At 50.6% G+C, this 14,383-nt stretch overlaps 1 protein-coding gene across 4 annotated transcripts in view; it reads left to right on the top strand.

The window, feature by feature from the left end:
• DAAM1 (dishevelled associated activator of morphogenesis 1) overlaps positions 1-14,383 on the top strand; it is a 95,524-nt gene that overhangs the window by 57,934 nt on the left and 23,207 nt on the right. For all 4 annotated transcript variants that reach the window (XM_075104194.1, XM_075104192.1, XM_075104195.1 and 1 more), the window contains exons 5-16: positions 4,661-4,732; positions 7,670-7,764; positions 9,609-9,942; positions 10,411-10,521; positions 10,639-10,742; positions 11,191-11,257; positions 11,601-11,718; positions 11,842-11,980; positions 12,464-12,522; positions 12,852-13,039; positions 13,360-13,668; positions 13,781-13,888. In XM_075104194.1, the coding sequence (XP_074960295.1) occupies positions 4,661-4,732; positions 7,670-7,764; positions 9,609-9,942; positions 10,411-10,521; positions 10,639-10,742; positions 11,191-11,257; positions 11,601-11,718; positions 11,842-11,980; positions 12,464-12,522; positions 12,852-13,039; positions 13,360-13,668; positions 13,781-13,888 (1,704 nt within the window). The remainder of the gene's footprint in view (positions 1-4,660; positions 4,733-7,669; positions 7,765-9,608; positions 9,943-10,410; positions 10,522-10,638; positions 10,743-11,190; positions 11,258-11,600; positions 11,719-11,841; positions 11,981-12,463; positions 12,523-12,851; positions 13,040-13,359; positions 13,669-13,780; positions 13,889-14,383) is intronic.

Raw genomic sequence — 14,383 nt, 5'->3', positions numbered from 1 at the left:
CATCCTGGAGAGCTGACGTTAGCAGTACTCAGCTCTGCAGCTGGGCATCCCTTGTCGAAGGCAGGCTGCAAAACTCATATCCCCAGCACCATCTCACAAATTCACCCTTTCAAACTGTGATGCCTGGAGAGGTTCCTCCCTCCTCCTGGCTCTGAGCAAAGCTTGTGAGTCACTTCCCTCCGGGCTAGTAGCTTTGTTGGGGGATTTCTTTACTGCCACCGAATGCACTAAAGGACACTTAACAGTGTGCTGTAGACCATTAGCCACAGTAATTACCACTGAGCAATGTCCTGCAGCGAGCTGAGGGAAACCCAGGTCCTGATCTTTGCCTGCTTTATTGTACAGTCCCCCTTTGCCTGGGAAGCTGCTCTTCAAGGAGCCTGCCCGGCTGCTCATCTGAATTAATGAGGTTCTGCTGCACTTAATTGAGAGCGCTCTCTAAATTGGGGGTTTCAGGGAGGAAATGTGAGAGCCTGAGGGAGCTGAGCAAAGGGAAATATTTATAATGCAGCATGTTAATTATAAATGAGCAGTTTAGCCAATTTTGTTGTTCAGCCTCCCCTCCACCCCCCTGGAGACCTTTATTTTTTTGCTCCACCGCTTCCTTTCAGCCTTAAACAAGCAGCAGGTCCAGATCCCTGCCTGCCTCGCAGGTGTTTGCACCATGCAGAAAGGTCCTGGGGTACGGGATGAGCTGCTCCTGCTGCCTTCCCACCTTATTCCTCGGCATGGGTCTTGCTCCCTGCCCAAATCTTCCATCCAGGTACAGGCCATCATCTCTTGGTGCTGTGCAGTGGTGGGGACGTCACCGTCCTTCCCAGCTGGTGTTGCTGGGAGCACTGGTGGAAGAGGGATGCTCCTTATAAGAGGTGCTGATGGTACCCCACAGTGATGGAGAGGCCCTCTAGTGATGTCTCCAGGAGGTGACAGGGGCTGGTCCCTTTTTGGGCCACGTTCAAGGCGCATGTGGGTTACCCTGGCTCTGCCATCCCCCAGGGCACCATTTGTATGCCAGCCTCTAAAGTGAGGCAGGAAAGCTGGGGAAAAATCACAGTCTTTGCCCACAGGCTTTGCAGGGTTTGTGTGGAGCCTTCCTGTAGCAGAGCGTAAGATGTCTCAGAGGGGTGGATTGGCAGACATGTACAGGGCTTTGGGCTCCACAGCACCCCTCCCTTCTTCTTCAGTGCCTCCGCCACGTGTACGTGCTCGTTCCTGTTTCTGGTGCATATAGCAGTGTGCTGTGTATACCAGGGAGAGGTGTGCTTTTGCACACAGAAGTGGATGGGAGTGTCCATTAGGAAGGCACACGATGTGAGATGAGAAACCAGAAAGACCTGGCTGTCTGTGTCAGATGGGTTCTTCACTGAGAAGGAAGGTGGCCTGAGCCTCATGCCGGCTGCTTGGCACCGCTGAGGGACCATGGGGTCATCCAGCAGGACAGGTGTGTGGCACTGAATAGGACTAGCACCAAGAAACTGCCCTTCGGTTGCAGGAAAATAATGCAAGTGATGCTCTGCAGATTGAACCTGCCATCAAGTGCAGCGTGACCTCGCATCCCTGCATCACCAAGGTGGTTGGCCATGGGCAGTTACCCCGTATCCTGCTTCTACCTCGCTCCTGTGGGCTGCTGGTCCCCCCTGGGTTAAAGCAAGGGCTCTAACCAACAGGTTGCAGAAATGACATGTGTTTCCCAGAGGTGACAAATACTCTGCAAAATATGGCAGTTTATTCTTCCCACCCCGCTCAGGAGAAGCAGAAGACCTTCCTTCAGCTCTGTGAGAGGTTCTGGTATAATTTGTGCCTTTCCATTCAACTTGTAAATATAACTTACACCTCTGTTTCTCAAGCCCCCTGACACTTTCTCTGTGCTCCTGAGCATCTTTCTGACAACCAGGATGACTTCTGGCTGGCCGTGTGTGAATGGAGACGCCAGCTGCCAGGGCTCCTGCAGGCATGGCAGGTGCTTCTCTGCACAATCCAGTGGTGGGAAGCTCTGACCAACCAGACAGCTGAAAAGGGGTGTCCTCTTCCCACCCCTTTGGGAAGGCATTGGGTTTCCCCCACCATGGCGGAAATCTCCCCTTGGCCATGGCTTCGGGTGGCCAGACTCAGTGCTGGAAGGTGACAGTCGCTGCATGTGGACGCAGACGTGGCCAGAGATGTGGCACGATGGACAGCCAGACGGTCCCTGCGTTATTTGGAGAGGATTGCTTCACCAAGTCCACTTGCCAGCGAATGGCAAGAGGTCTCTGCCCGTCCGTTCTCTTGCCTTTGCTGGAGGCTAGTTTTCGGGAGAGGGGAAGGCAGAGCGAAGCCAGCGCATCCTGTTTTTCCCTGGCTGTGAAAAGACCAAAGGCACCCGTGTTTCTCCCCATCAGGGTGGGTGTTGCACACTCAGCCAGATGATGAGCATTTATCTTTTTTTAAGCACTATTTGGACAGGAAGGGGATGGTCCTATTTGTTGCTCCAATAACTAGCAATCGGAGCATGACTATGAATGGTCCTCCATCCATGCAGAGACAGGTGGTGGGATCTCCTTCAGGTTTATTAGGTTTGTCACTAGCATGGGTAGGACAGATTTTTTTGTTGTTTTTCTAACATGTCAGAAAAATTCTCACTCTCTGCTAATTCCCACTTGATTAAAAAAAATGAAATGTGGAGGGCAGGTGAATCAAGTGTTTCATTCAAAACCTCGGTTCTTGGCAGAAGAAGGAGGGGAGAACAACCCAAAGTGTTAAAGCAGAGAGCAGGAGTTGCCAGGTCCCTGGTTGCTCTCAAACTTCTTTTGTCCCCATTCCGGAGCCAGGCACAGCAAAGGGTCAGGTCTGCAGGGACAGGCTGCACTGCCCATTGGGGGAGCTGAGTCACATCCAAATTACCTATCGCTAACTCCATGTGTTCTCATCTTGGCAAGCTGCAGCTTGGGAAGTTTGGATGCACAAATATTTTCCACATATGCCTCTTGAACTGCAGTAAATATTTGGGACTTTGCTCCTGGGGCTTGCTGAAATCGGACGGAGGATTGGTAGTTGTCTGCATGCACGGACATGGGGGCAGAAGAGTAGGTCATCAGGGTCCCACCATCGAAGGCAACTGCGGTGTAGGATGACCTTTGCAAACATCTCAAAGTTAGGGAGGGGGCGAAGCTGTGCAGCGAGTCAGGCTGTGAACTGAAGATGAAGGGAAGACGTCTGGGGTTTGCATAGTTTCAGTTGACTCCAGCCTAGACATGTGTGGCATTTCTGCTGTGAATCCTCTTTCTTCTTTTGATATGTTTTTAGGAGAATACAGTGGGGAAAAGGGTTGGTTTTGAAGTATTCCCTCAAAATCTGCCTACTTGCTCCAAGCAGTCCCTGGCGACATAGAGCATTATTTATCTGAGCTGGGCTCAGTCGTCCTTCAGTCATGACCTGCAAGAACATGGTAGAACCTGAAGACCCCTTATAAGTCCCACCAGATGCAGGGCATTGTAGACCAGGATGACCAAATGAGGCTCTGCATCATTTGGTGTCATAGATGATGGACCCAGGAGTAACACAGGGGGCATTGCCAGGTGCATATTGCCTCCTAAAAACTAAGCCCCCAGAGGACTTGTCTGTTGTGCCTGGAGTCACTCTTAGAATGTTGGTAAGTGTCCTGGTTTCGGCTGGAACAGAGTTAATTTTCTTCTTAGTAGCTAGTATAGTGCTGTGTTTTGGATTTAGTATGAGAATAATGTTGATAATACACTGATGTTTTAGTTGTTGCTAAGTAGTGCTTATACTGTTGAGGAATTTTCAGCTTCCCATGCTTTGCCAAGTGCACAAGGATCTGGGAGGGGGCACAGCCAGGACAGCTGACCCAAACTGGCCAAACAGATACTGCATACCATATGATGTCATGCTCAGTATATAAGCTGGGGTGAGGGTTGGCCAAGGGGGCAGCAGTCATGGCTCGGGGATGGGATGGGCATTGGTCAGTGGGTGGTGAGCAATTGCGTTGTGCATCACTTGTTTTGTATATTCTTTTATCATTAATATTATTATTATTTTCTCTTCCTTTGCTGCCCTATTAAACTGTCTGTATCTCAACCCATAGGTTTTACTTTTTCTTTTCCAATTCTCTCCCCCATCCCTCTGGCACAGAGGTGGGAGGTTGAGCGAGCAGCTGTGTGGTATTCAGTTGCCAACTGCAGTTAAACCACGACAGTAAGTCATGGTCCGGCTTCAAGAGTGAAGCTGAGTACATGTTGCATTTATTCACTCTTCACTACTTGTAAGAGACTCTTTTTTCCCCACAAAGGGCATTCGCCAAGGCTCTGCGGCCAAAACTTCAAGGGCACTGTAGAGTCAGTTCAAGAGAAATCTGGATGTAAAATTGCAGTGTGGTTTCTCCAAAGCTGATAACTACAAGATGATGCAGTATCATTGGGGTGGAGTTTGGTCACAGGTGTAACATAAATTGTATATAAAATATGCTAGTTCAATAAATCAGGTAATGTTCCCATAGCTGGAGCTGTCAGTGGTGAGCTCAGAATGTAGAATGTCAAGCTTATATTGATATAAAGTAATGCAAGAGCTCAAGAGCACTTCAGAGGTGCTTGGTCATGAAATGCAGGGGATGTCAATGCTACTTCCACTAATCTGCTGTCTTTGTTTCACTTTTTCATCCCCAATCCAGGACCAGGAAGAAAATAAAGGAGCTACCAGCTGGCCGGAGTTTTATATCGATCAGCTGAATTCAATGGCTGCTGTAAGTATTTTCCCAACGCTTTGGCGGTGCTTGTGAACCCCGTATGTGGCAGCAGCGCAGTGGTGACAGTCTGCAGCACAGCCAGCATCATGCCCAAGAGGGTAATGAGTGTGTAGCCACAAAGTTGTGACCTGGCTGTTTTTAGCGTTTCGGGTCTACAGACCTCTCAATAATAATAGTCAATAATACTGCCAGTTATAGTTCGCAGTAGCTTGCAATTTCAGTTCAGAAACCCCTGATGTAAGGATTTAAGGATATCCTCCATTAGACCAACAGATACAGCTGGAAAACAGAGGCATTTTCCATGGCAGGAAGGGCATTTCATCTTGCCCCAGGCTGGGAGGCTGCGAGATGGATGGCAAACAGCAGCTTTTCCTATAAAGGCACCAGGCTGGTTTTTAAAGACCCCATTTGATTGTGCAGTGCTGCTGGGGCACCAAGCTGCTGTGGTTGCTTTGAAGCTGATAGCTCCTGGGCTTTTTCATGGATGCCTGCTACCGCCTTGCTCCCGAGACACCCTTCTGTGCTGGGCAGCCACGGCAAAACACGATGCTGCCGGTTGTCTGTCCCATGAGGGACATATTTAGATGTAATTTTATGAAATACTTTCTTGGCAAATTCATGCCAGGCGAGACAGAAATAGTGCTGTTTTCTGTAGGAAACACAGTTGTATTTCCTGCAGGGCTGTGCATTTCAGAACCCCTGCATCCTCACTCCTGCTTTCAGAGGCTGAAGGTGCCAAGGTTCATGGCCATTGCACTAGGGATGGGAGTAGCATGGAAAACGAAAAAGAAAAGCATGATTTTTCTTTTTTTCTTCCCCTGTTTTCCCTGCTGTCACACTGACAGGGTGACAGGGAAGGTAGGGCTGGGTGGGGGAGCAGGGACATCGGGGCGAGCAGGGGCTGTGAGCCAGGAGGGAGTGTGCTGTTCCTCTCCGGGAAGGCAGGGACACAGGGGTCTGGCCATGGGCTGCCAGGCGGACGAAGCCCTGAGCCTGAGCAGAGCCTGTGATCAAAGCCTGCCAGATGCCTGGAGGGTGGCTTTGATCTCCCTGACACGCTGCCAAAGAGGAGCTGGGTTAAATGCGGGGGTCAGCACAGCTCTTAATATCTGCTGGGACCCTTTCTCTCTCCTTTGGCTTAGCCTCAGCCAGTGCTGGCAGGGCTCACCCTGACACCTCTGAGTGCCCAGCACCATCAGATGCTGCAGGGAGCACCTAGGGTGTTGCTTTAGCTGTGGCCTTGGTGGCATGTGTTGGGGCGAGCAAGTCGTATACCACAGAATCACAGAATCCCAGGTTGGAAGGAACCTCAGGGATCATCTAGTCCAACCTTTCTAGGAAGAGCACAGTCTAGACAAGATGGCCCAGCACCCTGTCCAGCTGAATCTTAAAAGTGTCCAATGTGACAGAATCAACCACTTCCCTGGGGAGATTATTCAACTGGTTGACTGTTCTCACTGTGAAAAATTTCCCTCTCATGTCCAATTGGAATCTCTCCAAGAGCAACTTGTGTCCATTACTAACATGCATGCCCAGGGCCGGAGGCAGCTGTGTTACCCAGGTAGAGCTGCAGGAGTTGGGGGCCCAGCCCCCAGTGCCAGCTGGACAGTGAAATCCAGTGTGGGAGATGCCATGGGCATCCTGTGCACACAGCCTCTGTCCCCAACCCAGATGTACACTGGTGGGTTGCACTGGGAGACCTGGAACCGACAGGGTTGGCAGGACCCACCTGGCTGACCCTGAGCATGGATGCAGCATCCCATCCCTTCCAGGTGGTGGGGCGTCCCCTGAGCCCCCCCATCCTCTGCAGGGGCACATGGATACCTGTTGGGTACCCAGATTACCAGGGGAGGCTAAAGGACCCCTCCTTCTCTTGTGCCCCAATTTAGCACCTTCCCGCTGTAAACCCCCAATTAGTGCTGGCTTAGCCCCCTGCATCCTCACATCCCCCTCCAGCCCTGGGATCATCATCTGGAAATGCATAAAGATTCCTGCCGCCTGGATGCCACCTGCAGCATCTCTAAGCAGGGTTCAGCTGGAACTTTCTTATGGGATACTGTGATGCACTTATTTACCCGTTTCTTTTAAAAAGTGTGTTTCCTGGAGTGTTGTGGGCTGTAGGGGACGCGCCAGGATTTACATCCAGATCCCATGAGTTGGGATGCTCCTCTCCTGAATTGCAGCCTTTCTCTCTCACTGCTTTGAGTCTGAGGGTTGCAGGTGGACAGTCAAGAGCATTCTCCAACATGGGCTTGCCTGGATGAGTTGCAGGTCAGCAATGTGGGGTGGCACCACTCCTACCTGCAGGACATTAACTCTGTAGCTTAATGATCCTGCAGGACAGTGCTAAGCATGTCCTCTCAAGGTGGCAATCCCGCTGTCCTGATCGTCTCGGGGCAGCGAAGCCTGGAGTCTTGCCAGGGCTTGCTGCAGAGCGAGGACCAGTTTGGGGAAGAGGGCACTGGGTTCCTGCAGCCTTGCTCAGCACCAGCCGATATTTGTTTTCCGCTGCTTTGAAACAAAGCCTAAGTGGCCAGGGAGATGCAAGGCCATCAGCAACCTGGCTCCAAAGCCGATGTGGGTTGGGGTGTTGCTGACTTGTGATGCCCCAAACACTTGCAGCTTAATTTTACATGTGCTAGCGAGCTGTCTGTGTGCTTGCAGGCAGCATCTTCAGCCTAAAGCTACATGTTCACCCCGCTGTTCCCAGACCAGGCTGTCTCCTTCCGGACCACGGGGTTTTTTCCAAACTGCCCCTTTTCCCGAGTCCTGCGATTGCCATAAGGATCTGGACTTTTAGACTTCCAGAGTTGGTTTAGTGTCCCAGCTCTGTCCCCACAGCTTGGCACAGCGAGGCAGTGGGTGCTCCCACTCCTCAGCCACGAGCTTCCCAGGGAGACCTCCCCTCTCACATCTGTCTTTCTCCTTTTGCAGAGAAAATCACTGATCGCCTTGGAAAAAGAAGATGAGGAGGAGAGAAATAAAACAATTGAAAGTTTGAAGACTGCACTGCGGACGAAACCAATGAGGCAATTCCCTTCTCTTTCCTGGCTTTATTGCCACGGTCATGGCTTTGGATATGAGTTCTCTAGCAGAGCGGGTGGTTAAATAGAAATACAAATGGGGCCTGCGCAGGATGAGGGAGGCAAGGACCCTGAAACAGCACTTGTTTTTTTCAATTCACCTTTTGTCATTTTGTTCCTTTTCCTCAGTCCTTTTAGGGGCCAGGAGCCACCAGGACCTTCACATCTGTTCAGGCAAATCAGGCGACTTCTGGGGTTCTTTTTAAAATTTGCTGTTGTTCTCATTGGAAGAGAATGTAAAAATTCCTTCCAGATTGAATTTTTCAAAAACATAATCCAGTTTTTGTTGGTCAACCAGGCCCTTCGTTTCAACTTCAACTTCTCTTGCACTTTTTAAAGGAATAAAATCACATGAATCTTCAGGCTTTTATGAAATGCAAAAAAAAAAAGTTGCTAGGAGGTTTTGATGGGAGGATAAAGAAAGGGTGGGACTCTTTCTACATGTCTGTAGTTTTTCCTAAATTCAGTTCCTCTGGAGTCTGCACGCCCACATCTGCAAAACCTTTAATGCTTCAGGTCAACGTTTTCTGATGGGAAAATGTTTCATTAAGAAATGTGTGACCTGATTATGGAAGAAACAAATTTGTTATTGCTTGCAAATACATTCCCCTCTTCCATTTCTCTTTTGCAATGGTTCTGGTGATGGTGCTTAGTAAGAAATTCCCAGGGTCGAGGGTGAGCACCTGATTCCTGTGAAACCTGGACCTCTTGGGTGCTGGCTCCCTGCAGCACCCTGGGAGCAGGGCTGGTACCCAGCCATTAAACTTTGCAAAGTCCTTGAAAGTGGTATGTGAGTCTGTCTCACTGCAAGTCAGAAGGATCCAGGAGGCTCTACAGAAAATTTTACCTGTTGGACCTGCTTTTGCTCCCAGGGTAGTGAACATCAAATTTCCTATTGACTTTGCCTGGAAGAAGAGCAGGCTTTGAAGCACAGAAATCAGTTTTCCCCAAGCCTGCAATTACCCCTTTTGTTGTTGCGCATCAGCATGGCTTGTTTCGAATTAAAATCATCCCAGTGCTGGGATGTTCTTGGCTCATTTGCTTTCTGAGCCTATGCCTTTTGCCAAACCAGAATACACCCAGCCTGGATGGCATTGGGCAGGGAGGTCCTAAAATGCCTGAGCAGCGTGCAGTGTTATGTCTGCCTGCTCTAGTGAATCTGCCTGGGGCACTGCTGTGCGTTTACTGTCTGCTTTCTATTTAGTGACATTATAAGTCATCACAAAAATCAGAAATCCCTTAAAATTGGTGAGGTGTGCCTAAGGGAGGAGAAGGATGTGGGTGGTGAGGCAGGAGAGGTAGCAGGAGGCAGAAAGTCTGACAGGCGTCATGGATATGGGCTCAGCTGATGTTGGGGTGTCTGTGGTTGATGAGGAGGTGACGCCGAGGCCTGGGAGCTTCTACCAGTCCTGTGCAAAACTGGTCCCAAGTGAGTGGGGTTTAAGACTCAGGTTGGGGACTGGGAAGGTTTTGCAGCAGCGTGGCTGCAAACTCCTAACCTCCACCCTGGCACTTGTGCTGGTGGCTGGGTTAGCTCATTCTCTTCCTAATATTCTATCTCTGGACAACCTTGTGCCTGGTTGCCTATGCTACCAGGCACCAATTAAATTGCTAAGATTTTTGCAACCTTGTCGCTGTGCTCTAAGCCTGCAGGCTTTCTGCTAGCCAAAGTCCAGGACAAAATAGATAAGAAGGTTCTGGGTTTACAACAACAGACAAGTCAGCCCTGTTTGAGGTTAAAAGGGTCCTTCGGCATTTGGTTTTAAAGCTAAAAAGCCTCTTTCTGGCAGGTTTGTAACCCGGTTCATCGACCTGGATGGCTTGTCGTGTATTCTTAACTTTCTCAAAAGCATGGACTATGAGACAGCAGAGTCTCGAATACATACCTCGCTCATTGGATGTATAAAAGCACTAATGAACAACTCCCTAGGCCGGGCTCACGTCCTGGCCCATTCGGAGAGTATTAACGTAATTGCTCAGAGTCTGAGCACAGAGAATATTAAGACGAAGGTGGCAGTGCTGGAAATCATGGGCGCTGTGTGCCTGGTTCCTGGGGGCCACAAAAAGGTACTGGAGGCGATGCTGCACTACCAGAAATATGCCAGCGAACGGACTCGTTTTCAGGTAGGTGGGTCCTGACTTGCGTTTCAGCTCTCAAAATTCAGTGTTCTTGTCCCTTTCTCCTTCTGGATATCAAAATGCCGCATGCAAATGATTTATTATGGCCATTTGCAACTTAGATACTCTGGGAATTACTCCAGAACTATGTCTGATGAGGTCTGCAGCTGAGCAAAGAGTGAGGAACCAGTTATTTAAGGCAGCACCCCCCCCAAAAAAGGAATGCTTACTTGTGCCAGGGTCGCTGGGATTGCAGCTCTGCAAGGCTGTAGCACATCTGGATGGGCTGATGTTAGTCAAAATGGCTGCGGGTGTGGGCTGCATTACAGCAGGCAGCAGCTGATGATCCCTCACCAGTCGGTTGCTGTGGGGGGTTTTGGAGCACCACAAGGAATTGTTCCTGCATGTGTCCCGGCCGATTGTGCTGCACTGGGGCTGTCAGTGGGCATGTAACTGATGTTGTGTGTTTGGCAGACGCTGATCAATGACTTGGACAAGAGCACAGGGCGGTATCGGGACGAAGTGAGCCTCAAGACAGCCATCATGTCCTTCATCAACGCAGTCCTGAGCCAGGGGGCAGGCGTGGTGAGCACCGGGGCTCTCAGAGAGGGAGGTGTTTTGGTGGGTTTGGGTGTTTATATTTCAATAAGGCCTCCAAGGACGTGCACCTTGCTGTGTTGACCCCACAACTGTGCCCTGCAGGAAAGCCTGGATTTCAGACTCCACCTGAGATACGAATTTCTCATGCTTGGGATCCAGCCAGTCATTGATAAACTACGAGAGCATGAAAATTCAACCCTCGACCGGTGAGTAGTAACCCACAGCCCAACAATTATTTTTGCCCTTGCCCTGCGCCCTTGCTTTCTGGACCTGGCCTTTGGGGAAAGCATGTGAGTCTAGACTGTCGATCTGGCCCCTCCTGAGGAAATTCTTCGCTCTTACCAGAGAGGGAGAGGAAAAACCCCAGCGCTATTTCACTATGCTCTAACATAGGGTTGAGCCATTGTGGGCCTGGGGGATGCTGCCAGCACTCCTCCTCTTCTTATCCCAAAAGATCCTTGGAAAGGCTGTAATGACTGGGAGCGAGCTCCCAGACTGAAGATCCAGTTGATGTTTCAAGTCCTGCTTTTCTCTGGGCTGCTTCCAGCTATTGGGCTGCCTTAGAAGCTCTGCCAGACTGGCTGCCTGCAATTTATTAATTGTCACATTCATATCTACTTTTAATAGTCTTTTTTCCCCCGTTTCTTTCCTCAGGCACTTAGATTTTTTCGAAATGCTTAGAAATGAAGACGAACTGGAATTTGCCAAAAGATTTGAGCTGGTGAGTGTGAACATTGCTGATGCAGATACCGGCACTCAATGTCACGGTTCTTTTTAAAAGCACCTATGTGGCCTGGGATGAAGTGCCATCTTTTGGATAAAATTTGGAGGTTGGAAATCTGCCTCCTGTTGCCCTCCTCTATTGTGGCCTCCATCCTACAGCCTGCTTCATCCCTGGCTGCTGACCAGAAGTCTTTGCCCCTTGCAGGGCAGTGGAGCTTGTCTGTCCGTCAGGCATGGGGAGGGCATGGCTCGTGGGGTTTGGAACTCAGACCCTGTTTCCAGGAAACAGGCAGTGCCATCGCTGGTCTGATGGCCTGACCTCACTTCACTCCTGTCCACAGGTCCACATCGACACCAAAAGTGCAACGCAGATGTTTGAGTTGACGAGGAAGAGGCTGACACACACCGAGGCATACCCGCACTTTATGTCTATCCTGCACCACTGTCTCCAAATGCCTTGTGAGTGCCGAGGCAGTCAAGGAAACTGCAGCTGCCGGGGGCTTGGCAGCCCACATCTCCTCCCTAGGGGCAGCAGCAACCTCCCTGCCGCTCCCCTCAGTTTCTCCCCTTCTTCCCCTACAGATAAAAGAAGTGGCAACACTGTCCAGTACTGGCTGCTGCTCGACAGGATCGTGCAGCAGATTGTCATCCAGAGTGACAAAGGGCAGGACCCCGACGCCACTCCCCTGGAAAACTTCAATATTAAAAACGTTGTCCGAATGTAAGTGCTCATCCGTCTTTCCCAGGGCTGGCTGCTGAGCAGCAGCAACACAGACTGCCATGGCTTTGCTGCCTCCCGCTCCGGCAGATGAGAGGGCCAGGGCTGGGGGTTATCTCTGCCAGGCTGGCATCACTATGACCTCTTAAGCACAATGTGCAGGTGAATTAAGCTCAGCCTCTGTGTCCTCAGTGAGCTATTTCCTATGACTGCTGCTGTCACTGTTCCTTATTCATCACTACTGTCAGCCAGTGAAGTTTCTGCTCCTTGGTTGGACAAGCCAGCATCCCTGGAGCTGTTGAGACACCACTGCATCCCAGCCTGCAAAACCCTGCTGGGGGGAGGCAGAGCAGAGGTGTTAGAAATACCATTTTGGGAGCATTAAATTCTACTGTCCAGACTTGCTCAGTCGTGTTTCTTGTTGGTGATGGTTGCTTGTTTACTGCGGTAGCATTGTCTCACATGCTACACATCTTTTCCTTTTAGGTTAGTCAACGAAAATGAAGTGAAACAGTGGAAAGAGCAAGCAGAAAAAATGCGAAAAGGTGAGTGATAGAGAGGTATACAGTGTTAATGTTAAACTTAGCGGACATGGTAAGCTAAACAGATCACGTACTTAGCTGGATGGACTCTGCAGGCTTTATTGAGTGGCTGAGATAATATCACCCTATGGGGCTTACAAGGGAAACAAGCAAAGCGGATACTAATTTTTCATGGGGAAGCCCTGGCCAGGGTATTAAGGCACAGCACACGCGCCCTTTTCTTAACTGCGCAGCTTCTGCACAGGGCACCATGGGGGTTAGTCCCCTGCGTGCTGTCGTTTGCCAGAAGGGAGTGTTTGTCACCCAAAAGTGGTTTCATGGGGCTGTTTCAGAGCACACTGAGCTTCAGCAGAAGCTGGAGAAGAAGGAGCGAGAGTGTGATGCCAAGGCCCAGGAGAAGGAAGAAATGATGCAGACGCTGAACAAGATGAAGGAGAAGCTGGAGAAGGAGTCCAGTGAGCATAAGCAGGTCAAGCAGCAGGTGGCAGATCTCACGGCGCAACTCCATGAGATGAGCAGGGTGAGGCCCCGAACCTCCTCCCCACTGTGGCCCAGTCCCAAACCCCCTGCAAACACCATGGGGTGATTTCTGGAGGCTGAGCTGCACAGGGGGCTGAGAAGGGTGCTTGTTGGGAGGGCCACCAAGATGTCTGTCCATGGTGATGGGGTGATTTTGCCTCTTCAGCTGCACCAAACTTCAGTCAGCAATGCTGAAGCCTTTGAGTGCTTGCTATGCTGGTGAAATTTTGGGCAAAAAAATTAAAAATCAGGGTAGGGATGTTTCTTGGGTGGTGTCTCCCAGCTCCCTATGACCGATCCCTCCTCTTCTTTCTCTCCCAGAGGGCGATCTGTGCTGCTGGCCCCGGAGGACCACCTTTGCCACCAGGGGCCCCTGGTGGCCCTTTACCTTCTCCAGCTCCCGGATCCCTTCTTCCCCCACCACCACCACCACCACCCCCAGGGGGATGTCCCCCACCACCTCCCCCACCACCACCCCCTCCAGGTGGTCCCCCACCTCCCCCCGGCCCTCCACCCCTGGATGGGGTGATGCCTCCCCCCGGAGCACCTCTGGGCTTGGCCCTCAAGAAGAAGAGCATCCCACAGCCAACGAACGCCCTTAAGTCCTTCAACTGGTCCAAGCTGCCAGAGGTAAGCTGGACAATAATTCGGGCAGTGAAACGAGGTGCCAGACAGCCACCCAGTGATGTAAGGGCAGGTGGGCAGGGGATCCCCAACCTACAGTGCTTGTGCTGTCTTGCAGAACAAGCTGGCAGGCACCGTGTGGACTGACATAGATGACGCAAAAGTGTTTAAAATCCTGGACCTCGAAGACCTGGAAAGGACCTTCTCCGCCTACCAAAGACAGCAGGTAGTGGCTGGCCTGGGGCGCGTTCGGGCATCTGGGCAAGGCGCCGCCATTATGAGATCATGTAGTTTCTCTTGTGGTTTCAAAACACATCTCCCGTCATTATTTCATACCAATGCTGCATTTGCCAGATCAACTCGATCTGTGTTATCCTGTCATCTGCGTGCCGGTGCCTTTGCATTGAAGTGGCCATTCACAGCTCGCTGTGCCTGATTTCACCCCTGCCCATGCACCTGATCACATGTGTCATGAAGATGGATCACCAAAAAACCAAAAAAAAAAAGAGACAGGGAATGTATGAAAATAGCCCCCAGATGTGGCCACGGTTGGGTAATATTTTTGGATCACTCTTAAGAGCAACTGCTTCATGTGTCCCTATTGGGTGGAAAATTTCTATCCCGCTCTGGCCAAGAAGGACTAAGTTTTGCCCACATCTACCATGGGTGGATCTCTTCTTTTTATTTTTGTAGTGAGCCCAGAGCAAAATGTGAACTTTGA

Source organism: Phalacrocorax aristotelis, chromosome 9, assembly GCF_949628215.1.
Source record: "Phalacrocorax aristotelis chromosome 9, bGulAri2.1, whole genome shotgun sequence".
Lineage (NCBI taxonomy): Eukaryota > Metazoa > Chordata > Aves > Suliformes > Phalacrocoracidae > Phalacrocorax > Phalacrocorax aristotelis.
The sequence above is the reverse complement of the archived record's forward strand: the minus strand, read 5'-3'. Positions and strand labels throughout refer to the sequence as shown.